Here is a 25,358-nt window from a genome sequence, read left to right as displayed (position 1 = left end):
TAGCACAAATTATCAGACATACATACATATGCATACATTTTCGGAAATGAATGAACCTTTTTTTTAATAATACGCTATGTCTCTCTGAACACCGGCGTTCGCGCAGACGACAAAGGTGTAATTATCGGCTTTTGACGCGCCACGACAAAGGTGTGAAATTACGCTCAGTATTTTGCAGTTTTGACTTCGGATTAAAGATTGATAATTAGGTGCGAATTATAGTGTTGGGACCAACAGAATCAATTCGAATTAACGATTTCTTCGGTTTAAAGAAGTTCGGATTAACAATGAAATTTTACATAAAACAAACAAGAATCTAAATCGGGACCAGAAAAATACTTCGAAATAACGGTGACTTCGGATTATCGGTGTTCGAAATAACGGTGTTGAAGTGTAAAAGTATACATTGACCCAAAGACAGGCCATTTTGTACATTATACTCCGTACTGAACAGGTCTATGGAATCTCACATAAAACATGAAAGAAATGAAATGTGAATCTAAATTGGAATCATCTTTAACAAATACTTTTTATTCTAAAAATTGCCATAGTTGATCAATTTCACCATCTCTGAACTAAACTGTTGTTGTTTCAAATTAAGAATTAAATGCTTTATTGATTGAAATTAAAACATAACCAATTTATCTAAACAACCAAAGTTCATATTCAGTTTCATTTGACTCATAAAGTCATATATCATATTAGTCAAACAGTAAAAGTCACCATTATATGTTACAAATATTATAGTGAGAGGTACAAGGTGAACACGTTTGTAAGAGATCAAGTTACAAATGCTGTCAAACAGGGTTTGTGAGTAACAGAGTTATATTATGTCAGGAAGACAGGGCATGTGACGGGGGACACTCCACTCTATTTTGAAAGTAATGTGATGATTAACATTCTGGTGTCCATTCACTCTATTTTGGAATAAATGTGATGGGAGAAATCCACTCATGTTTGGTAACCATATAAAAGGTAACATTCCACTAATTTTTGGAATTCAATTAGTGACAGGTGAAACTCCACACTTTTGAGTAGGCATTTGAAGGGTGATTTTCCACTCATTTAATGAAGGTCTGTTAGGGATAACACTCCACTCATTGTCACCTCGTCCCCTTCGACCGTCTCTACATCACTCTCATCCTTTATTGATGCCTCATTATTGAGAGTATCTTGGGTGGAAGGCTCCGTGCTGGCACGATTGAAGTCCTCTTGGCTGGCTGCCACCCTCAAACTGCCCGTGCTGGGCGATTCATTAAACATCCTGGCCACTTCTGTATCTACAGCAAGGATGCTTTGTTGATTAACCTTTTTACTCTGTCCCTGTTTTGGCTTCACCATATGTTTAGACTTCCTTGCCGAACCATGAGAGCCGAAATCTTCCTGTAGAGATTCCGTGTCCAGAGTGTCCGAGTCTGACAATCCACTTTCGGCCTCAGTGGTGCTTGGTTCATACTCTAGCATGACCCTCGGGGCACTCTTACGATCAATGACCTTCACCACCTCTGCTGACCTTCGACCTTTACCTTCACTAAAACTTCTTTCAAGTTCATTTTTAATGCTTGTCTCCTTCAATTTGACAGAAGCATTTTTAACATCTTCAATAGAATGGATTTCGTCTTCAATTAGCTCTTCAATTTCATCAAAACAATTTTCTTCCTCAGTTTCCTCTGGTTTGAAAATTATGATCGCATCTTCACCAGTAACACCATCATCCTTAACATTGATTTTCTCCATAGTTTCATCTTCAGAATCATTAAAACTGTCAGCACTCTTTCTACTTGCTTCTTTAATTCTAGAAGTCAGCTCATCAGAAAGAGTAAGATCTTTCTCAGCGTTCTCCTCTATGGCTTTCATAGACTTCATTGTTTCCATGAGAACACTACTTGACCTTGACCCTTGCTGACTGAAGTCCGTGGAATCGCTGAACTCGTTAATAACGAGGAGGTTGACCTCTCCAGTGTTTGCAAGCTTATCCTGGAAGCTACTTGCATTTTCTGGTGTTGTGGACTCTGCTAGTATTTCCACTGTGGCTGTGTTAGAATCCTCGTTACCAGATAAAACCTGGTAAATATGGGTGACAGATTTAGCAACTAGTTAAACATGTCAAGGATCTACTTTCTCATGCAATTTAACTTAATATTAGTTTTCAGTTGAATTCCCCCAAAAAAGCTTTTCAAAGTATATGGCTTTGTTTGCAATCATAATATATATTAATTTAATAAATTTAAAAAATATTTTCAAACAAGAGCATCAGGATGGCCCAGAGAAGCTCACCAGAATTTACAGATTTGTTGATAATTGACCTGGTGACCTAGGTTTTGACCCAACTTGACCCAGATTCAAAATGGCCTTCATATTGTCAAGATACACATTGTGACATAGTTTAATTAAGACTGAATCATAAATGTGGCCTCTTACGTGGTAAGTGTGATAAAAATTTGACCTGGTGACCTATTTTTGGCAGCACCAGACCCATATTCAAAATTTGCCTAACTATTGACCCATATTCAAAATTTGTCTAACTATTGACCCATATTCAAAATTTGCCTAACTATTGACCCATATTCAAAATTTGCCTAACTATTGACCCATATTCAAAATTTGCCTAACTATTGACCCATATTCAAAATTTGTCTAACTATTGACCCATATTCAAAATTTGCCTAACTATTGACCCATATTCAAACTAACTATTGACCCATATTCAAAATTTGCCTAACTATTGACCCATATTCAAAATTTGCCTAACTAATGACCCATATTCAAAAGTTGCCTAACTATTGAACCATATTCAAAAGTTGCCTAACTATTGACCCATATTCAAAATTTGCCTAACTATTGAACCATATTCAAAATTTGCCTAACTATTGACCCATATTCAAAATTTGCCTAATTTTTGTCAAGATAAACAATCTGACCAGCTTGAGTCATAAATGTGGCCCCTAACATGGTATTATTTTAAAGATGCACCTGGCGACCTAGTTTCTTGATGAATATTTCACAGATTGTTACTTGGTCTAGATATTGTCAAGATGAACATTCTTACCAAGGTTCATCCACATTGAGTCATAAATTTGGCCTCTAGAGTGTAAATGAGCTTAACAATGCACAACCTTACTGCACACAGCTTGAAGAAAGACACAGGTCATACGGTAATCAAATAGCTTATCTTGAGCACTGTTTGAAACTAAAAACAAATTAACACATTCATGGATCTGTGTTAGGAGATTAAAAAAAATTAGACTTCAAAACTAGAAATGTTTAAGAAGGACGTGGATGCCCCGCTATATTTCACTGGAACTTAAATCACTTGATGCGTGCTTTTGGCAATACAGCATGTAACATTTGTTTTAAAAAAACACATCTCAAACATGTGACATTGACCTTTTAGTAAGCACCATAGTTGGTGCATACAACATAGCATCTTGAAAAGATAAAACATTTTACCAATGCAATATATAGAAATACATCTGACTTTCACATGAACATCATCTATCACTAATACAATGCAGGGACTATACACAAACTTTAGTGTCCACTGTGGCCTTGACCCTGACGTGACCTACATGGTTTTGCACATTGTCCAGATATCAAGATTATTTGTGCCAATTTATTTCAAAACAACATAATGCATGACATATTAATAGTCAATATAAGGACTATGCACTAACTCCAAGTTCCTACTGTGATCTTTACCTTTAAGCGAGCAAAAACATGGTTCTGAAAGCAACATAATTTATTGTCTTCATATGATGATCAATTGTGCAAAATTACTTTGAAATCCAATTATGCAGACCAAACTTATCGCTCAAACATGGTCTTTCATAATATACAGGTGAGGAAAATGCAAAATTTTAAGAGACCACTGTGACCTTGACCTTGAACCAAGCAAAATGGTTGTTTACGGCAACATGTTGTATTGATTGGATGGCAATTTGTGCCAATTCATTCCTCAATCCCATATTAAAAACAACAAATTATGAGCTTGACACACAAACAAAGATACATACATACAGGCACACACACAAGGACATGTATTACACTATATGCCCAATCAACATCATCACAGAAGGGGGCATAAAAACCAGACTAAAGTTTTATCACAATCACAAAAAATGACACTTTACATCCATACTAACAAACTTCACCATCCACATTCATCCTTCTACAATACTTGAATTCAGATAAATATATTCCACAATAATATTAACAAGAGAAACCACATAACGGGTGGCAACAAATGGCTGCGGGTGCAGTTTTGAATAAATGAAAGCTTGACAGATTTTTTATTTTTTTAGAGGCAACAGTGACCTTGACCTTTGACCTACTGACCCCAAAATGGGTGTGGCATGTAGAACAGATCAAGGTGCATCTACATATGAATTTTCAAAGTTGTAGGTGGAAGCACTTTGATTTTAGAGCCAATGTAAAGGTTTAAGCACGACGCGGACAGCGGACGTCAGACGGCGGACAACGAGCTGGCTATGACAATACCTCGGGTTTTCTCCAAAAACAGCCAACCTAAAAATGATGATATTCTCTTGGTTACAAATACTTTATCAGTCTACCTATTTCTGCAAGACCTCATATACCCTGACATACTCTTTGATCATAACTCTACATTGATATCAACCTGATAAAAAAGTGCCTGAAGGCATTCATATCAGTCAATAGAAGTCTGTCACATTACTGGGAGTTAACTTTAAAGACATTATATCTGGAGCTCGGGATAAAGGTGCGCAGTGCGTTCTTTTCCCATTAAAACGATAAACTGCACATCATTTCTGTAATTCGATGCACACCATTAAGCAATGCGATGTCTGTTGCATATATCTTTTATCTGATAAACTACTCATAGACAAATAATTTGTTTGCTCTTACTGGACTTATGAGGTCGTTCATGAATACAAATCAAAGTAGATTGATCCACGCGTCATCGCTGTAAAGTTTGTAAAAGTTGTTGTTGTCATGAAAACTTGTTGATATACAATGCAAAACGTCTTATTTGAACTGACGCAAATTAATTTAATCATATTTTTCAGCTTTGCTTTTGCTTTATTTTGATAATTGAATCCAAAGTTTAATGTTAGCAAGTGTTTTTTTTTTTACTGGAATTGTAAACAAAGAGTCAGTTAAAGTCTTCCAAAAATTTCCACTCTGTGTGAATTGACAGTTTGACGTCGTCAAAGGAAAGCTGCTTCCTGTCTGAAGCAATAAAGCGACAAATTTCTCGCCGAAAAAATTTGCAATCATATGTTTGTTCCTCAATGGCAATCATCCAATTTAATGATAGCTCCACCTTTGAATCTTTTGCAGAGAACAGAGGTGGAGTTTAACTGTTAATTGAGCAAGTGTTTTACGCAAGTTGAGTTCCGATTTGCCTAAATTACTTGGCCCTAAGCATTGAAATGACGAATACATTTATCAATGATTTTCCGAGATATAATGATTAGTTCCGATTTACAAATATCTGTACAGTTCCTAACTATGGCGGACGCCCGTGTTAACAAAATTCCTAAACACATACATGTATATCGTAAATAATGGCAGTGTTTTATCGTACTATTTATACTAATCATCAAATTGCAAGGTAATATTATTTGTATCTACTATAATATCGGGTTAGTTTAATATAATTAACATGTTTAACAATATAGTTGCGTCACAGACTTGCAAATAAATTTGATCGGGTCCCAATTTTACTGAAGCTGATTTTCCTATTGTCTGTAATTTTTACCAGAAAGAAATCTTGAGAAGTGCCCATTCATTTTTGCAGTGTCCATTCAACTTTGTAAGTGCCTATTGTTTTTTTCATCTATGGGGCAGTAATCGCATCAGAGAAAAAATATATTCCGATCTCTGATTTCTAGTAAAAATGTATCAGATTAAACAAAACAAACGATTTGATATAAAGATGTTATAAATTTAAGACACAAAAAGCAACAGAAAAAGCAAAAATGAAATACAAATTAAAGACGCCATGATAAACAATTGAAACGTCATACAACATTTTAATTGTTGTTAAAAATGCAGCGACCTAGATTTTTTTACTTTATTTTTTTTATTTAAAAGTGGGTGAATAGAGGTATGATATTCAGACAAGAGGGCCTAAAAGGTCCAAAGTCGCTCACCTGAGATGACAAGATATTATTGGGATAAATCTTCTCACCAAGTTTCACGAAGATCTGAAAATAAATGTGGCCTCTTGAGTGTTTACAATTAAGGTTTTACTATTGCCATATAAGGAAAAATGCCCCACCCCCTGGCAGCCATGTTTTTCAACCAACCGGCATCATTTTTGAACTCGTCCAAGATATTATCGGGATGAATCTTCTGACCAAGTTTCATGAAGATCGGCCAGTAAATGTGGCCTCTAGAGTGTTAACAAGATTTTACTATAGCCATATAAGGAAAAATGCCCCGCCCCTTGGAAGCCATTTTTTCAAGCAAACATAATTATTTTCAAACTCATCCAAGATATCATTGAGACCAATCTTCAGACCAAATTTCATGAAGATTGGACAATAAATGTGGCCCCTATAGTGTTAACAAGGTTTTACTATAGCCATATATAGCCATATAAGGAAAAATGCCCCACCCCTGGTGGCCATGTTTTTAAAGCAACTAAAACCATTTTCGAACTCATCCAAGATATCATTGGGACAAATCTTCTGACCAACTTTCATGATGATCGGAAAATAAATGTGACCTCTAGAATGTTAACAAGGTTTTACTATAGCCATTTAAGGAAAATAGCCCCCGCCCCCGTGGTTGCCATGTTTTTCAACCAACCGGCATCATTTTTTAATTCGTCCAAGATATTATTGGGATAAATCTTCTGACCAAGTTTCATGAAGATCGGACTATAAATGTGATCTCTAGAGTGTTAACAAGATTTTACTATAGCCTTATATAGCCATATAAGGAAAAATGCCCGGCCCCTTGGCGGCCATGTTATTCAAGCAACGTAACCATTTTCGAACTCATCCAAGATATCATTAAGACAAATCTTCTGACCATATTTCATCAAGATTGGACAATAAATCATCACTGTGGCCTCTAGAATGTTAACAAGATTTTACTATAGCCATATAAGGAAAAATGCCCCGCCCCCTTGCGGCCATGTTTTTAAACCAACCGGCATCATTTTCGGACTCGTCCAAGATATTATTGGGATGAATCTTCTGACCAAGTTTCATTAAGATTGGACAACAAATGTGGCCTCTAGAGTGTTAACAAGATTTTACTATAATAGCCATATACCGTAATTACTCTATGTTTTCGGACACTTAAAAATAATATTTTTTTTTCGTGTCCAAAAACATAGGTACGAAAAATATTCACAACATGCAGGTGTCCGAAAACTTAGAGTCGAAAATTGAAGTGTCCGAAAATAGCGTCAATTGTATCGACGAGTACCGGTAATAGCATGCGCTTGTAAAATACCATGCCATACAGTATTAATTACAGTTATATATATTTTCACTGCATTTTAAATAATTGTAAATGCTTAAATTATTTGACAGAAAGTTACTACAAGGTTGTACTTTGACCAACGAGTTTAAAGATGAGAATGTGACGTACCGATACTCGCTAGTATGAACCTGTAATTAACCCCAAAAAAAGCAAACTATGAATTCTGTTTGTTCATTTCAGATAGTTGTTTTCTAACACCTTCCATTGTTCGTAAAACTTGCAAAAGGGTGCATCACACTTTGAAGCGTTTAGTATTTGTCACAGTTATTTTACTTAGAAGGGGTAAGACCATTGTGGTAGATAATTGAACTGTTAATTGGTACTGCCCCTGGTAAGTGTCATAACGCTTATGCTATCGGGCGAAACCATTGTTTAATACCGGTTTACTAGGTTATTTACCCAATGACGCAATGTAATGGTCCGTTGCCCTCAGGCATGCACCTTCCATGTTTTATGATGTTAATCTGGTTGTAAAACCCCATGATCCAAGTGTCATTAGATATCGAAAAAAGGACCAAAATTTGGTAAAATAGCGCTGTAAAATATTCCGTCCGAAAACTTAGAGACATAAATAATGGACGAAAAATCATGTGTCCGAAAATTAAGAGTCATGAAAAATAATTATTTTTGCTAAAAAAAGGGGTGTCTGAAAACTTAGAGTGTCCGAAAACATAGAGTAATTACGGTAATTATAGCTATATAAGGATATATGCCCCGCCCCTTGGCAGCCATGTTTTTCAAGCAAAGGTTACCATTTTTGAACAAATAAAAGATATCAGTTGAACAAATCTTCTGAGCAAGTTTCATGAAGATCGGAAAATAAATGTGGCCTCTAGTGTAAACAAGGTTTTACTATAGCCATATAAGGAAAAATGCCCCGCCCCCTGGCGGCCATGTTTTTCAGCCAACCGGCATCATTTTTGAACTCCTCTACGATATTATTGGGATGAATCTTCTGACCAAGTTTCATGAAGATCAGACAATAAATGTAGCCTCTATAGTGTTAACAAGATTTTACTATAGCCATATAAGGAAAAATGCTCCGCCCCTTGGCAGCCATGTTTTTCAAGCAAACATAACTCATCCAAGATATCATTCAAACTAATCTTCTGACCAAATTTCATGAAGATTGGACAATAAATGTGGCATCTAGAGATTGAACAAGGCAAATGTTGACGTCGCCTAACGCACGATGGACAAAAGGCGATCACAAAAGCCCACCATGAGCACGTTTTGCTCAGGTGAGCTAAAAACAGGTCACTACCATATCATTTTGTAATATATCAGGCTTGACATAGATAAAACAGGCTCTGCAAGGGTGGATGTTAATTTACATTAAACCTTACCTTACAAAAGGGTAGTTACCTATTATTCTCTATAATTACTGTTACACATGCAATAGCCTCTACCTAATACAGTTTTAAACATGATATTATAATCAAAATGATGTATGCAAACATGCAATAAGCACCAATACAGTTTTCCAGTTATCATCATTAATCAAATATATTGTTATGTTTGCCAATGTTTCCAGCATGCAAGCATGTTTACCAGTCTCCAAGGAGTTTTCTTCCAAAAATCAAGTGTGAGCTTCAAATAACAGATTACACTCAATTCTACAACTATTTAAACAATATGTTTTACACATTCCATTTATAAGATATTTTCCTGGCAGTATATTATAATTTAATTCATAGTTCATAGAATCATAGTTTTAAGTGCCTTCCTTATATGAGATACTAACAAATTAAGTATAAAAATCATCTATTATCAACATTTTCATTGTAGTATTGAGCAATGTTGTGCATAGCCATATACACATAAGGGCCAATCATGAAAACCAATCTCTTTAACACATCTATAAGATTTATAAAGAACATTGAACAATCTTAAATTTGTCAGACAGATCTTAAATGTAACATATCCTACAAAGTAATTCATTTTTTGCAGATTTCAACAAATACATTTAAAGGGGCCTTTTCACAGATTTTGGCATGTTTTGAAGTTTGTCATTAAATGCTTTATATTGATAAATGTAAACATTAAATTTTAAAAGCTCCAGTAAAAAATCACAAATGAAATTTAAAAAAGGAAAAACAAGAAATGTGTTTGTCAGAAACACTATGTCCCCTTCTGCGCCGTTTTTTTTTTTGACCTTTGACCTTGAAGGATAACCTTGAACTTGACCTTTCAGCACTCAAAATGTGCGGCTCCATGAGATACACATGCATGCCAAATATCAAGTTGCTATCTTCAATATTGCATAAGTATTCATAAAATTAGCGATTTTGGCCACATATATTTGACCTCTGACCTTGAAGGATGACCTTGACCTTTCACCACTCAAAATGTGCAGCTCCATGAGATACATATGCATGCCAAATATCAAGTTGCTATCTTCAATATTGCAAAAGTTATTGCAAATGTTAAAGTTTGCGCAAACCAACAGAGCAACCAACAGACAGGGCAAAAACAATATGTCCCCCACTATAGTGGGTGGGGGACATAAAAAGTAGCCCGCAGCAGGGCTCGAACCAGTGACTCCCGAAATACTGAATTAAAAACGCATTAGCCAACTGAGCTATCCTGCCAAGCATACATCAGATGCGTATTTTATACGTAATATAAGCAATTTTCGTAGTTTCACAAATTTAAACGACAACAACAGAACTCTCCAAACTATTCAAACTTTCGCATTGCAACGCTTTATAATTTTTAGGTTTTTAAATCGTCAAAAGATGCATATAATGGCTATATTAGACCATGGCAAATGTTCAGTAATACTGTTTCCTCACAAATATCATGACTTAACCGAAAATTTGCGAATCTGAAACAACTTTTTTCAATTTTGTCAATTTACCAAACCATGAAAAGATCCCTTTAAGTGCTATGTTGTGAATTCATAAAAAGTACTTGCAATACAAAGGCTCCATAGCAAAATGCTTAAAGCAACAAGATTGAATACTTGTCAATTTCAGTAAAGATAAACTTATGATTCACCATACATGAGCCTTACTGTGTGAAAACCGGACTTAATGCATGTGTGTTAAGTGTTTCCCAGATAAAGACGTGTTTCTGCACCAGCTCATCTGCGGAGACACTCTGCTTTTGACCGAAAGTGTTGTCACAGGCTAATCTGGAAAGACACTTAATGCACACGCATTAAGCCCTGCTATCCCACAGCAAGGTTCACATATGGTACCTGGGCACCTACTATCCCACAGCAAGGTTCACATATGGTACCTGGGCACCTACTATCCCACAGCAAGGTTCACATATGGTACCTGGGCACCTGCTATCCCACAGCAAGGTTCACATATGGTACCTGGGCACCTACTATCCCACAGCAAGGTTCACATATGGTACCTGGGCACCTACTATCCCACAGCAAGGTTCACATATGGTACCTGGGCACCTGCTATCCCACAGCAAGGTTCACATATGGTACCTGGGCACCTACTATCCCACAGCAAGGTTCACATATGGTACCTGGGCACCTACTATCCCACAGCAAGGTTCACATATGGTACCTGGGCACCTACTATCCCACAGTAAGGTTCACATATGGTACCTGGACACCTACTATCCCACAGTAAGGTTCACATATGGTACCTGGACACCTACTATCCCACAGCAAGGTTCACATATGGTACCTGGACACCTACTATCCCACAGCAAGGTTCACATATGGTACCTAGGCACCTACTATTTTCTCAGCCTGGGACCTTTCTGGGTTCAGCGTGTTCTCCAGATCGCTGTCAACCTCGGGCGACTAAAAATTACAACAACAAATGCAACTCATTGTTTGGTGAAAAATAATATTGAACCTTGCTTTGGAAAAAAGGGGCTTAATGCATAAGCGCAAGTTTTGAATATATGAAAGCTTGTCGGATTATTATTATTTATTTTTTAGAGGTCACAGTGACCTTTGACCTAGTGACCCAAAAATGGGTGCGGTGTGTAGAACTCAATAAGGTGCATCAACATATGAAGTTTTAAAGTTGTAGGCGGAAACACTTTGATTTTAGAGCCAATGTTAAGGTTTTATCACGGCGGACGGCGGATGCCGAATGGCAGACGCCAGACGGCAAGCTGGCTATGACAATACCTCGAGTTTTCTCCTAAAACAGCCGAGCTAACAAGAGATGTATTTGTCAGAAACACTATGCCCCCTACTGCGCCGCTTAGATTTATTATATAAAATTTTATCATTGGCAGGTTCAGATCCCTTTTCTTGGGTAGGTCACTTTATCAGTATTAAGTGTACATACTTAATATGCAGGTAACTGACAAAGCTTACCCTTTTCAGGGATTTTGCTGCTATTTATAAAAGGCTGTAAAACGGACCAGATCCCAAAGCAAATGGACCCGATCCAAAACCAAAATTGAGAAAAAAAACTCCTCCTTATTTTATCTATTTTTTAAAGAAAGAAGTGTCCAATGATAATTATATCTCAATTTTATTTTATAAACATTTAACAAGGTATAGTACTATAATTTACATGAGTTTGTCCTCCTAATTTGATTTATTATAAAGAATTATAATACTTTTCACAAATCAGCGGACTTTGAACACAAATTGCATTTTTTCCGAAAATGGCCAGGAAATAATCTGATCTGTCGATATTTGTTGATAAAAAAATCCCAATTTGGTCTATTTTTGTAAAACAAGAGTTCCGCGGTCGGAGATGACCGCATTGAAGCCGGATTTTTGATTTAAATGACAGGAAAGTACCTTTCGTGTTTTTGTCAATGCAATACTTAAATTACTGAAATATTGTTCAAAGGTCAAAATGAAATGTAAGTACTTTTCAAGGCATGAGCAAACCTTGTGTTATGTTTTGAATGCATGCATATACATGAACAACAATAACATTGAAGGTCACAGTGACCTTGACTTTCAAATGAATGACATTGAAATGAGCAGTGGTGATCTTCTAGTACTGGCCAACCTTTATGTCAAGTTTGAAGACTCTAGGTACAAGCATACCAAAGTTATAACATGGAATAAGAACTTTAACATTTTTACCTACCAAAGTTATAAGAACTTTAACATTTTTACATTCAAGGTCACAGTGACCTTGACCTTAGAATGAATGACCTTGAAATGACCAGTGGTCATCTAAGTGTGCTTGCAAACCTTCATGTCAAGTTTGAAGACTCTATGTCCAAGCATACCAAAGTTATAACAATTTTAACATTTTAACATTTAAGGTCACAGTGACCTTGACCTTCAAATGAATGACATTGAAATGACCAGTGGTCATCTTCTAGTACTGGCCAATCTTTATTTCAAGTTTGAAGACTCTAGGTACAAGCATACCAAAGTTATAACATGAAATAAGAACTTTAACATTTTTACATTCAAGGTCACAGTGACCTTGACCTTCAAATGAATGACCTTGAAATGTCCAGTGGTTACTTACTAGTTCTGGCCAACCTTCATGTCAAGTTTCAAGACTCTAGGTCCAAGCATACCAAAGTTATAACAACTTTAACATTTTTACATTCAAGGTCACAGTGACCTTGACCTTCAAATGAATGACCTTGAAATGTCCAGTGGTTACTTACTAGTTCTGGCCAACCTTCATGTCAAGTTTCAAGACTCTAGGTCCAAGCATACCAAAGTTATAACAACTTTAACATTTTTATATTGAAGGTCACAGTGACCTTCACCTTCAAATGAATGACCTTGAAATGACCAGTGGTCATCTGTTAATCCTGGCCAACCTTCATGTCAAGTTTGAAGACTCTAGGTCCAAGCATACCAAAGTTATACCATGAAATAAGAACTTTAACATTTTTACATTCAAGGTCACAGTGACCTTGACCTTCAAATGAATGACCTTGAAATGACCAGTGGTTACTAACTAGTTATGGCCAACCTTCATGTCAAGTTTCAAGACTCTAGGTCCAAGCATACCAAAGTTATAACAACTTTAACATTTTTTATATTGAAGGTCACAGTGACCTTGACCTTCAAATGAATGACCTTGAAATGACCAGTGGTCATCTGTTAATCCTGGCCAACCTTCATGTCAAGTTTGAAGACTCTAGGTCCAAGCATACCAAAGTTATACCATGAAATAAGAACTTTAACATTTTCGAGCACGCCGCCACCCCGCCCGCCCGCCCCCCCCCCGCCCGCCCGACAACATCAATCTATAAGCCGAGATTTTTTCGAAAAAAATCCGGCTAAAAAGGGACCAACTTTGACATTTTATCAATTTAAAAAAATCCCAATGAGACCAGACTCCCAAAATGGCAAGGAAACCTCTGCTTTTCCTGGGTAGGCCACTTTATTAGTGTTTAGTGTACATACTTATAAAGAAACTGACAACTGCTCTATGTGAAGTAAAGGTCAGGGAAGAATGGCCATAGACATACTCTCATGACCAAGCCTCACCCCTGATGTAGCTGAGGCCAGGAATGAACTAGCAATCCTCAAATTTGTAGGTAAGTACTATATCCACAAACACATCAACTACAAAACATTAGCTAATAGAGCCTCGTTCTAGGAAATCTGGCATAAATGCATGTGCATAAAGCGTTATCACAGATTAGCCTGTGCTTGCCACTTAAATGGTATTTTTTCATCAAAAGGATGTCTCTTCTAACTGAAAATCCAGTGAATGGGGAAAGTGTTATCCCAGATTAGGCTGTGCATTTAGCTTAGATTTCCTAGAACAAGGCTACATGTAAACAGGTCTACTCACATCCATGTGCCTCATATTGCCGGCCTGGTTCCCTGTAGACTGGTTCCCCTCACTGGGCCCTGATGTGTCCCACGCACTCTCCTCCTCCTCCTGGAAGAGAACCCTTCCAACTTTACACAATATATAGAGTTACTTTACAAAGATTTCTTATACACTTCAGATGCACCTTATCAAGTTATTTTATGATGTATAAAATACATATATTGCAAAGTGGCCATGGACCCACCATATCAAGTTATTTTATGATGTATAAAATACATATATTGCAAAGTGGCCATGGACCCACCATATCAAGTTATTTTATGATGTATAAAATAAATATATTGCAAAGTGGCCATGGACCTTGTTTTCCAAACATGTACACTAGAACCTAACAATAAAGAATTTATAAAAAGACATTTGTACTTACACTTTCTTAATTTGTTATTGCCTTTATTTTTATTTTTTATTTCACTCTGGAGTTATTATATTACCAGCTCCCTTGTGGTTTTAACAAAGCTTTCTACAAGTGAACTGTTAAAATATGTATATTATTTTCTACATAATTATTATTGCTTTAATTCATACATAACACAACATAATTTATACTAACCACAGCTCAGTTTACAGAAAAACAAACTGAAATTTAAACTAAAGTATTATGTCTAGAAAATGATGCAGTATGCGCTTTTAATTTGAATGAAAGATAATAAAGTCATCAGTTTAAAAAATGCCTTAATTTGAAGTCAATCTCAAGTGTTTGTATATTTGCACTGAAACACCAGAATAGTTGTTAATAGAGTTTTTTTAAACATTTTATTCAATTGAACCCAAAAGTTAAAATCAAAAGGAAAGACAGATGCTGTCAGTAAACAGTACTAAGATTTAATGTAATTGGGTCGGACCAAGCAAAGTTTTTTCATCTCTAAGGGACTAAAATATGTCAAAAAACAAAGCTTCAATTAAGACTCAATATGAAAATGAGTGCACTGAAATTCAAAATGTATGACATTTGGTCTTTTTTTTAAAATAAATCCTTTTTAAGTTATTCTTTTGGACTTAAATGTAGTCTAATATTATGCTTGATAAATATTTAACAGTACTTCAGGAATGTTTTGGCAGTCAGCTTAAACAGCAATTTATTTTAGCCCAATTGAGAAAAGTACCTGTACCAGCCAATTAGGGAAAAACTAGTGCAAAAAAAATTGCATATTTAAAAATTGCATCGCGCAGTTTTCAGATTCCGAAATGGTGTTTTTGATTAGCTGCTAACAAATACTTGATAACTAAGTACGGTCAAGTTGTCAACATAACATTGTATTATATTAACTTAGGTTCAAGCCATAGAGCTGCATAAAGAAATCAACTAAATGTTTATAAAAAAAAACAAAAAAAACCAAGAGCACAAGCGGGTGCAGACCGCTCATCTATTTTTCTTTTTAAAGGTGAAGGGACCTATCTCAATTTCAATCACAAAGGAGGGAGGGGTGGAGTGGAGAGGGGTGAATATAGTGCGGGGGGGGGAGGGGGGTCATTTATTACATTATCTTCCCAAAAAATGCAAAAAAAAAATATTTTTTTTTTTGGGGGGGGGGGGGGGGGAATTCTTGGACGGTATTTCAAAAATAAAATAATACAAATATGTTTTTTAACCAAGTTAAAAAAAAAATTTGGGAGGGGGTGGGGGGGGGTATAGTGTGAGGGTGTGGTGGTCATTTATTAGATGTTAGATGATCTTTAATTTTTGTTTATAATTTTGGGGGTGGGGGATTCGGGGGGGGGGATGGTTTGGGTGGAGTCTATTGTGGTATGTCAGGTAAGAGTTGTTATGTCAAAGTATCAATCAAATCTAGAATAAATAAAGAAGTTATGGCAATTTTAGCAAAATTTAATCATTTGAACTTGAGAGTCAAGGTCATTCAAAGGTCAAGGTAAAATTCAACTTGCCAGGTACAGTACCCTCATGATATCATGAAAGTATTTGAAGTTTGAAAGCAATAGCCTTGATACTTTAGAAGTAAAGTGGATCTAAACACAAAATTTAACCATATATTTAAAGTTACTAAGTCAAAAAAGGGCCATAATTCCGTAAAAATGACAACCAGAGTTATGCAACTTGTCCTTTACTGTCCCCTTATGATACTAGTAGTTTGCGAGTGTTCCAAGTATGAAAGCAATATCAATGATACTTTATGAGAAAAGTGGACCTAAACGCAAAACTTAACCGGACGCCGACGCAGATGCCGACGTCAAGGTGATGCCAATAGCTCACAATTTCTTTTCAAAAAATAGATGAGCTAAAAATAAATAGGAAAACATAACTGGTTTTTTTTGGACAGCAATGATGTTCAGACAAATAAGAGTTGATTTTTCACATAAATTAACACTGTTTGAGCCCAATTAAATAATAAGATTTAACATGTTGCTTCAATCTAAATATAAATTTACTTCACTATTGGTCAAGTAAGAACAGTGCTCGATGCAAGCTCATCGCCTTATATGATTTACGCATGTATAATGGGATAACCCCTGTTTCAATTGGAGGTCAAAAAGAGGCATACCCACAATTCAATATATGAGGTCATGCCCACCTGGGTTATTACTTCCACAAAATGGAGAACGTTTGTGCTAATAACATTCTTAAACACTTTATTTGTCTAAATTGGCAAAAAATTAACAATAGTTTTTGAGAGCACTAGGCTGACTAATGATTAAAGTAAATGTGAAGTGAAAGATTGTTGTAAGTGTCCAACAAGGCAGGACAGTCCCGATTCAGATCTGTAAAATTATAGCATAGGGTGTTATCAATTAGTATAACAATTATTTTTTTGAATGAAACAAAGTAAACAATGTTCTACAACTGAATGTTACATGCAAAATGTAAATAGGCCAAACTTAAGTTAAACTCAGGAACTAAATATTAACAACAACTGCTAAGCTAAGAAAAATATAACTTATTTACTAAAAGTAATGCACAGTAAAGATATAGGTGAGGGAAACAAAGGGGAACAGAGGGGGCACCTGAGGGTAGGGGCCAGCAACGGGGTGGATCTCTGCCTGGACCAGCATTCTACGGGTCTGGAAACCAACAGCTTGTATATCATGTGCAGTTACACTTTACTGAAGCCTAACTCTGGGAACACGGGGCTTAATGTATGAGCAAAGTGTTGTCCCAAATTAGCATTAGCAGTCTGCACAGGCTAATCAGGCATGCAACCATCTGCTTTCATGGTAAGTTTTGTTAAAAGGAAGTCCCATCTTAGCGAAAATCAAGTTTAGTCTTAAAGAATTGTCCTTGAGTATTCTGTGCACACTGCACAGGCTAATCTTGAACAACTGTTTACTCACATGCATAAAGCCCTGTTTATCAGAGCAAGGCTCATCTTGTTCATATCAATCAACAATCACTGTACTAAGTAACTCATCTTGTTCATATCAATCAACAATCGCTGTACTAAGTAACTCATCTTGTTCATATCAATCAACAATCTCTGTACTAAGTAACTCATCAGTTCATATCAATCAACAATCGCTGTGTTAAGTAACTCATCTTGTTCATATCAATCAACAATCACTGTACTAAGTAACTCATCTTGTTCATATCAATCAACAATAGCTGTACTAAGTATCTCATCAGTTCATATCAATCAACAATTGCTGTACTAAGTAACTCATCAGTTCATATCAATCAACAATCACTGTACTAAGTAACTCATCAGTTCATATCAATCAACAATCGCTGTACTAAGTAACTCATCAGTTCATATCAATCAACAATCGCTGTACTAAGTAACTCATCAGTTCATATCAATCAACAATTGCTGTACTAAGTAACTCATCAGTTCATATCAATCAACAATCGCTGTACTAAGTAACTCATCAGTTCATATCAATCAACAATCGCTGTACTAAGTAACTCATCAGTTCATATCAATCAACAATCGCTGTACTAAGTAACTCATCAGTTCATATCAATCAACAATCGCTGTACTAAGTAACTCATCAGTTCATATCAATCAACAATCGCTGTACTAAGTAACTCATCAGTTCATATCAATCAACAATCGCTGTACTAAGTAACTCATCAGTTCCAGGGTTCGACACTAAGGCACGTCCGACAGACATTGTCTAGTAAGATCGGTGGTCGGGCTAGTAAAACTGTGGGCTAGCTTGTCCGACTGGTCGTACATACAAAATCTATACTGATTCATATAACTATAACTAACCGAAAACCTTTTTCTCTTAACGTGTAAAAAAACTATTGTATCCATTATTTACATCAGAACAAAACTAGCGTATATAAATAAACGCGGAGCATTCACATGATTCATCGCTATTTTTAGACGCGAAGGAGAGCTTCCCGCAGAAATAGCTTGTTTCCATTGGTAAAATTGTCATGAATATTAACCCTTTGCATGCTGGGAAATTTGTAGTCTTCTAAAATGTTGTCTGCTGAATTTCTAAAATTAGCATTTTCTTCAAATTTGTTCAAAGAATACTATCAGAATAGCAAACAGTTTGGATCCAGATGAGACAACACGTTCTGTGGCGTCTCATCTGGATCCAAACTGTTTGCAAAGACCTTCAAAATTCGGTTCCAGCACTGAAATAGTTAATGATTTTCTGCAGTGTCGTAGAACTTTACATCATGTTTTTACGACTTCTATCGAAAATCGGAATCGTCAATGTAAACATTTTGGCGTAGCAGACGAGAGAATGTAATTGAAAGAGTGACTTTGTTCAAGATTGGATTTTCGTCCGACACAAATAAGTTAATAAAGAAGAATCCGACGGTAAAACTGACACAGATTATGATGGAAAAGGGCATTGGAGCTGTGGTAGCATGGAGCACAGCGGTCAAGGAGGCCAGAATTTGATAACGTTTAATAAATGTCACCTGCTGTACAGACATCATTTGTTTAACTGATCATAAACAGTGAAATTACAACAAACAATTTATGTTCTTAAATAGTTTTATTTTATATTTTACTCTGTGCATCAAAATAACTTTCTTGTGTTCACTAATTATTTTCTGATAAAACCTGATTAAACAGTTACACGACACAATTCTGTTTATTTGCTATGTCATTTATGGTCTAGTAGACATCATATTCGGGCTAGTACATTTTAAGAGGAGCTGGTCCGATGGTCTGGCAGTAAAAAAAGTTAATGTCGAACCCTGAGTTCATATCAATCAACAATCGCTGTACTAAATAACTCATCAGTTCATATCAATCAACAATCGCTGTACTAAGTAACTCATCAGTTCATATCAATCAACAATCGCTGTACTAAGTAACTCATCAGTTCATATCAATCAACAATCGCTGTACTAAGTAACTCATCAGTTCATATCAATCAACAATCGCTGTACTAAGTAACTCATCAGTTCATATCAATCAACAATCGCTGTACTAAGTAACTCATCAGTTCATATCAATCAACAATCGCTGTTCTAAGTAACTCATCAGTTCATATCAATCAACAATCGCTGTACTAAGTAACTCATCAGTAACCAGTAATCAATCAACAATCGCTGTACTAAGTAACTAATAAGTAACCAGTAATCAATCAACAATCGCTGTTCTAAGTAACTCATCAGTTCATATCAATCAACAATCGCTGTACTAAGTAACTCATCAGTAACCAGTAATCAATCAACAATCGCCGCTGTACTAAGTAACTCATCAGTAACCAGTAATCAATCAACAATCGCTGTACTAATTAACTGATCAGTTCATATCAATCAACAATCGCTGTACTAAGTAACTCATCAGTAACCAGAAAACATTTTGCTTCAAAACACCAAGGAAAATCAGTCCAAAGAATGGCTTGTTTTATTCAGATTTGTTTTTAAATGAGATTTGTAGGTCACCAAATAATGTGTAAAGTCCTCCTTATACAACTTTTCATTATCATATTATATGTAATATATACTCTAGTTCACCAGATAACTTTATGATTTAAAGAACGCTCACAACTGCTGTCATTTGACATTATAGTAAGTCTTGTGTTTTTTTCAAAAGATTTATTACTCAAAATACATTTGGTAGTTGTCTTTTAACTGTTTATTTACTTGTTCACTACTAGATAATTCTTTAACTGACTGGCAAATCTTTCAATCAACTGTTTAACACATGCTTGTATTTCTTTGCCCTAAATTTCTTTCATCCAATTGGAGCATAAAACATTTTACTACTATACAAAATTATGACACTCAATGGTAGCCAGTCTACAAAAAATATATATTAATGTTTGACGATGAGAGACCAAAATGGTCTATTAACTAAGGTAATATCGGATTGTTGGAATTTTATTGCCTGCAGTTTGAAGCTGTGCTTACTGGTTTATAAATAGGACAGCCATAACATTAAGAAACACAATATAAAATTCCATTGCATTTGATTTTATAAGATTTTGAAAATCAGAGTGTTTTCATTAATTTTAAGTCATTTTTATAAACAAATCATGCTACTCTGGAACACTAATAATTAAGGATGGTTTTTAAGTTTGTCCAAAAAGTGAAAGAGACATCCTTATATATTGAAACTTCAGCAACATAAAACATTGATGATATGATTGATGATACCATTAAGCAAAATCAAGGATTCAAGAGTTTATATGAGCTGTGTTCTGAGAAAACTGGGTATAATGCATGTGCGTTAAGTGTCATCCCAGATTAGCCTGTGCAATCCGCACAGGCTAATCAGGGAAGACACTTTCGGCCTAAATTGGATTTTTGCTAAGAAGAGAGTTCATTAAAACGAAAAATGTCATAAAAGCGGAAAGTGTCGTCCCTGATTTACCTGTGCAGACTGCACAGGCTAATCTGGGAAGACACTTTACGCACATGCATTATGCCCAGTTTTCTAAGAACATGACACATATAATCATCAGGTGCCTCACTTACATCAGACTCCACTGGTCTCTGATTAGACGGAGGTCTCCCATTCTCAGACTGAAAAACAAGAACAAACATTCTCATAGAAAAATAATGGTGACCAGATGACGAAATAAACAGTTTTCAAATCAAAACCTTGGACCATTTTATCATCAATCAATGTAGCATTTATTATTGATAGGACTAACTGATTCCATATGCTGATGTTATGAGAAAATAATCATTTAATTAAAAGCAATATCCTAAAAGATAATTTAATAACTACTAAGTTAATTCTTCCTATGAAACCTATAAAACATTGTTGTCATGCATACAAATCAATTAATTATAGCACTAACAGCAGACAAATAATTGAATCAGAAGGCATTATAAATGCATATTCTGGTTATTCACCGTTGTCACTTACGGATAGAGACAAGTAGTATCTTACTGACTATGAGTAATATGTCTGGGTAGTAACTGACTGAAAAGGGTAATATGTCTAGGTAGTAACTGTCTTGACTATGGGGCAATATGTCTGTGTGGTTACTGACTCATTATGGGTAATATATCTTGGTGGTAACTGACTAACTATGTGTAATATGTCTGGGTTGTTACTGACTGACTATGGGGTAATTTGTCTGGGTGGTAACTTACTATGTGTAATATGTCTAGGTTGTTACAGACTGACTATGGGGTAATATGTCTGGGTAGTAACTGACTTACTATGGGTAATATATCTAGGTGGTAACTGACTTACTATGGGTGATATGTCTAGGTAGTAACTGACTTCCTACGAGTAAAAAGTCTGGGTAGTAACTGACTGACTATGGGGTAATATGTCTGGGTAGTAACTGACTGACTATGGGGTAAGATATCTGGCTTGTTACAGACTGACTATGGGGTAATATGTCTGGGTAGTAACTTATTGACTATGGGGTAATATGTCTGGGTAGTAACTTATTGACTATGAGGTAATATGTCTGGGTAGTAACTGACTGACTATGGGTAATATGTCTGGGTAGTAACTGACTGACTATGGGGTAATATATCTGGGTGGTAACTAACTTACTATGGGTAATATGTCTGGGTAGTAACTGACTGACTGGGGTGATATGCCTGGGTGGTAACTGACTTACTACGGGTAATATGTCTGGGTAGTAACTGACTGACTACAGGTTATATGTCTGGGTAGTAACTGACTGACTATGGGTAATATGTCTGGGTTGTTACTGACTGACTATGGCTAATATGTCTAGGTTGTAACTGACTGACTATGGGTAATATGCCTGGGTAGTAACTGACTGACTATGGGTAATATGTCTGGGTTGTTACTGACTGACTATGGGTAATATGTCTGGGTAGTTACCAACTTACTATGGGTAATATGTCTATGGTTAAAACAAGTGATTGCATAGTAAGATCAATGAACTTTTCATCATTGATACTGAGTCTTAATCCTGAAACTGAGTCTTAATCCTGAAACTGAGTCTAAATCCTTGACACTAGTCTAAAGCCTTGACACTGAGTCTAAATCCTTGACACTAGTCTAAAGCCTTGACACTGAGTCTAAAGCCTTGACACTGAGTCTAAAGCCTTGACACTAGTCTAAAGCCTTGACACTGAGTCTAAAGCCTTGACACTGAGTCTAAAGCCTTGACACTGAGTCTAAAGCCTTGACACTGAGTCTAAAGCCTTGACACTAGTCTAAAGCCTTGACACTGAGTCTAAAGCCTTGACACTGAGTCTAAAGCCTTGACACTGAGTCTAAAGCCTTGACACTGAGTCTAAAGCCTTGACACTAGTCTAAAGCCTTGACACTGAGTCTAAAGCCTTGACACTGAGTCTAAAGCCTTGACACTGAGTCTAAAGCCTTGACAATGAGTCTAAAGCCTTGACACTGAGTCTAAAGCCTTGACACTGAGTCTAAAGCCTTGACACTGAGTCTAAAGCCTTGACACTGAGTCTAAAGCCTTGACACTGAGTCTAAAGCCTTGACACTAGTCTAAAGCCTTGACACTGAGTCTAAAGCCTTGACACTGAGTCTAAAGCCTTGACACTAGTCTAAAGCCTTGACACTGAGTCTAAAGCCTTGACACTGAGTCTAAAGCCTTGACACTGAGTCTAAAGCCTTGACACTAGTCTAAAGCCTTGACACTAGTCTAAAGCCTTGACACTGAGTCTAAAGCCTTGACACTGAGTCTAAAGCCTTGACACTGAGTCTAAAGCCTTGACACTAGTCTAAAGCCTTGACACTGAGTCTAAAGCCTTGGCACTGAGTCTAAAGCCTTGACACTAGTCTAAAGCCTTGACACTGAGTCTAAAGCCTTGACACTAGTCTAAAGCCTTGACACTAGTCTAAATCCTTGACACTGAGTCTAAAGCCTTGACACTGAGTCTAAAGCCTTGACACTGAGTCTAAAGCCTTGACACTAGTCTAAAGCCTTGACACTGAGTCTAAAGCCTTGACACTGAGTCTAAAGCCTTGACACTAGTCTAAAGCCTTGACACTGAGTCTAAAGCCTTGACACTAGTCTAAAGCCTTGACAATGAGTCTAAAGCCTTGACACTAGTCTAAAGCCTTGACACTGAGTCTAAAGCCTTGACACTGAGTCTAAAGCCTTGACACTAGTCTAAATCCTTGACACTGAGTCTAAAGCCTTGACACTAGTCTAAAGCCTTGACACTGAGTCTAAAGCCTTGACACTAGTCTAAAGCCTTGACACTGAGTCTAAAGCCTTGACACTAGTCTAAAGCCTTGACACTAGTCTAAAGCCTTGACACTGAGTCTAAAGCCTTGACACTGAGTCTAAAGCCTTGACACTGAGTCTAAAGCCTTGACACTAGTCTAAAGCCTTGACACTGAGTCTAAAGCCTTGACACTGAGTCTAAAGCCTTGACACTGAGTCTAAAGCCTTGACACTGAGTCTAAAGCCTTGACACTAGTCTAAAGCCTTGACACTGAGTCTAAAGCCTTGACACTGAGTCTAAATCATATAATCTGAGCCTCAATCCTTGAGAACTAAGTCTAAATCCTTGAAACTGAGGGTTAGGGTAAGTCTTAATCCTTGAAACTGAGTCTTAATCCCTGATAACTAAGTCTAAATCCTTGAAACTGAGTCTAAAGCCTTGAAACTGTGTCTTAATCATATAATCTGAGTCTTAATCCTTGAGAACTAAGTATAAATCCTTGAAACTGTGTCTAAATCCATGAAACTGAGTCTAAATCATATAATCTGAGTCTTAATCCTTTAGAATTAAGTCTAAATCCTTAAAGTGGGTCTAAAGCCTTGAAACTGAGTCTAAATCATTTAATCTGAGTCTTAATCCTTAAGAACTATGTCTAAATCCTTGAAACTGAGTCTAAAGCATTAAAACTGCAGAGTCTAAATCATTAAAACTAAGCCTTAATCCTTAGAAATGAGTCTTAATTCTTAAAATTGCATCTTAATCCTTGAAACTGAGATAAAATCCTAAAAAATTGCATACAAATTTGGTTGATTTAGGAAGGCGCAAGACAAGTGAGTCAAAAGTTACAGAACCTTCTTAAGGATTCCCCGTGGAGTGCTAGGCTGCTGCCTGTCGCTGTGACCCTCAGAAAGGTCACCTTCATCATCAACTTCTTCTTCATCATCTTCATCATCATAATCGTCACTGATGTCTTGAAGATCATCATCAGCGCCTTGCAAGCCCAGATCTCGCATCATGGCTATTGACAGGGATGAACATGCCCATAACTGAGATGATTTATAATATTAATGTTTACCATTCAGAGGTAAAACACATTTGTGTGAGCTTTTCTTTGATTATAAAGGAAATTAGTCAGTTTTGTTGTCCAATGTTTTTGTTATGCTTGTATAAAATGAGCTTAAATTAATATACTTGCTTCTGGTTTGATTCTCATTATCAAATAAAGGGCACCAAAACTTATTATATTTCAAGTTTAATAATCAATTTATATTTTAAAGTAAGTTTAAACTTTCCAATTTATGGTACACACATATCAGAAGTATTTACAGAGATAAGTACCTAAAGCACTCAAACTTAAAACTGAGCTTCTTTTGTTATGCATATCAGTGGGTGAAAAACAAAACTAATAATTATCATTTGGTGATGAATAATGCTAAAAGAGTAGGGAGGTTTGTAAAAAGGTTGTAATTAAGAGCTCATTTATAAAACTTGTTGTTTCGAATCCAAGTGTTCAAAAGACAGCAAAGATTGTTCTTTTAGGGTTTAAAAAAGGCAAACATACTCACACCCATAATTAACAAACCTTGAGTTAGGAACAGATCTTATTCTCACAG

The 25,358-nt window shown here is 36.2% G+C and overlaps 1 protein-coding gene across 1 annotated transcript in view; it reads right to left on the bottom strand.

The window, feature by feature from the left end:
- LOC127863356 (ankyrin repeat domain-containing protein 26-like) overlaps nucleotides 1-25,358 on the bottom strand; it is a 120,771-nt gene that overhangs the window by 50,651 nt on the left and 44,762 nt on the right. Inside the window, exons 13-17 of the mRNA XM_052402868.1 lie at nucleotides 24,597-24,763; nucleotides 21,085-21,132; nucleotides 17,196-17,252; nucleotides 14,196-14,285; nucleotides 11,186-11,251 (exon numbers count right to left, since the gene is read on the bottom strand). Of these exons, the coding sequence (XP_052258828.1) occupies nucleotides 11,186-11,251; nucleotides 14,196-14,285; nucleotides 17,196-17,252; nucleotides 21,085-21,132; nucleotides 24,597-24,763 (428 nt within the window). The remainder of the gene's footprint in view (nucleotides 1-11,185; nucleotides 11,252-14,195; nucleotides 14,286-17,195; nucleotides 17,253-21,084; nucleotides 21,133-24,596; nucleotides 24,764-25,358) is intronic.

Source organism: Dreissena polymorpha, chromosome 1, assembly GCF_020536995.1.
Source record: "Dreissena polymorpha isolate Duluth1 chromosome 1, UMN_Dpol_1.0, whole genome shotgun sequence".
Lineage (NCBI taxonomy): Eukaryota > Metazoa > Mollusca > Bivalvia > Myida > Dreissenidae > Dreissena > Dreissena polymorpha.
Note: the sequence above shows the minus strand (reverse complement) of the source record. Positions and strands in the feature narration are given on the sequence as shown.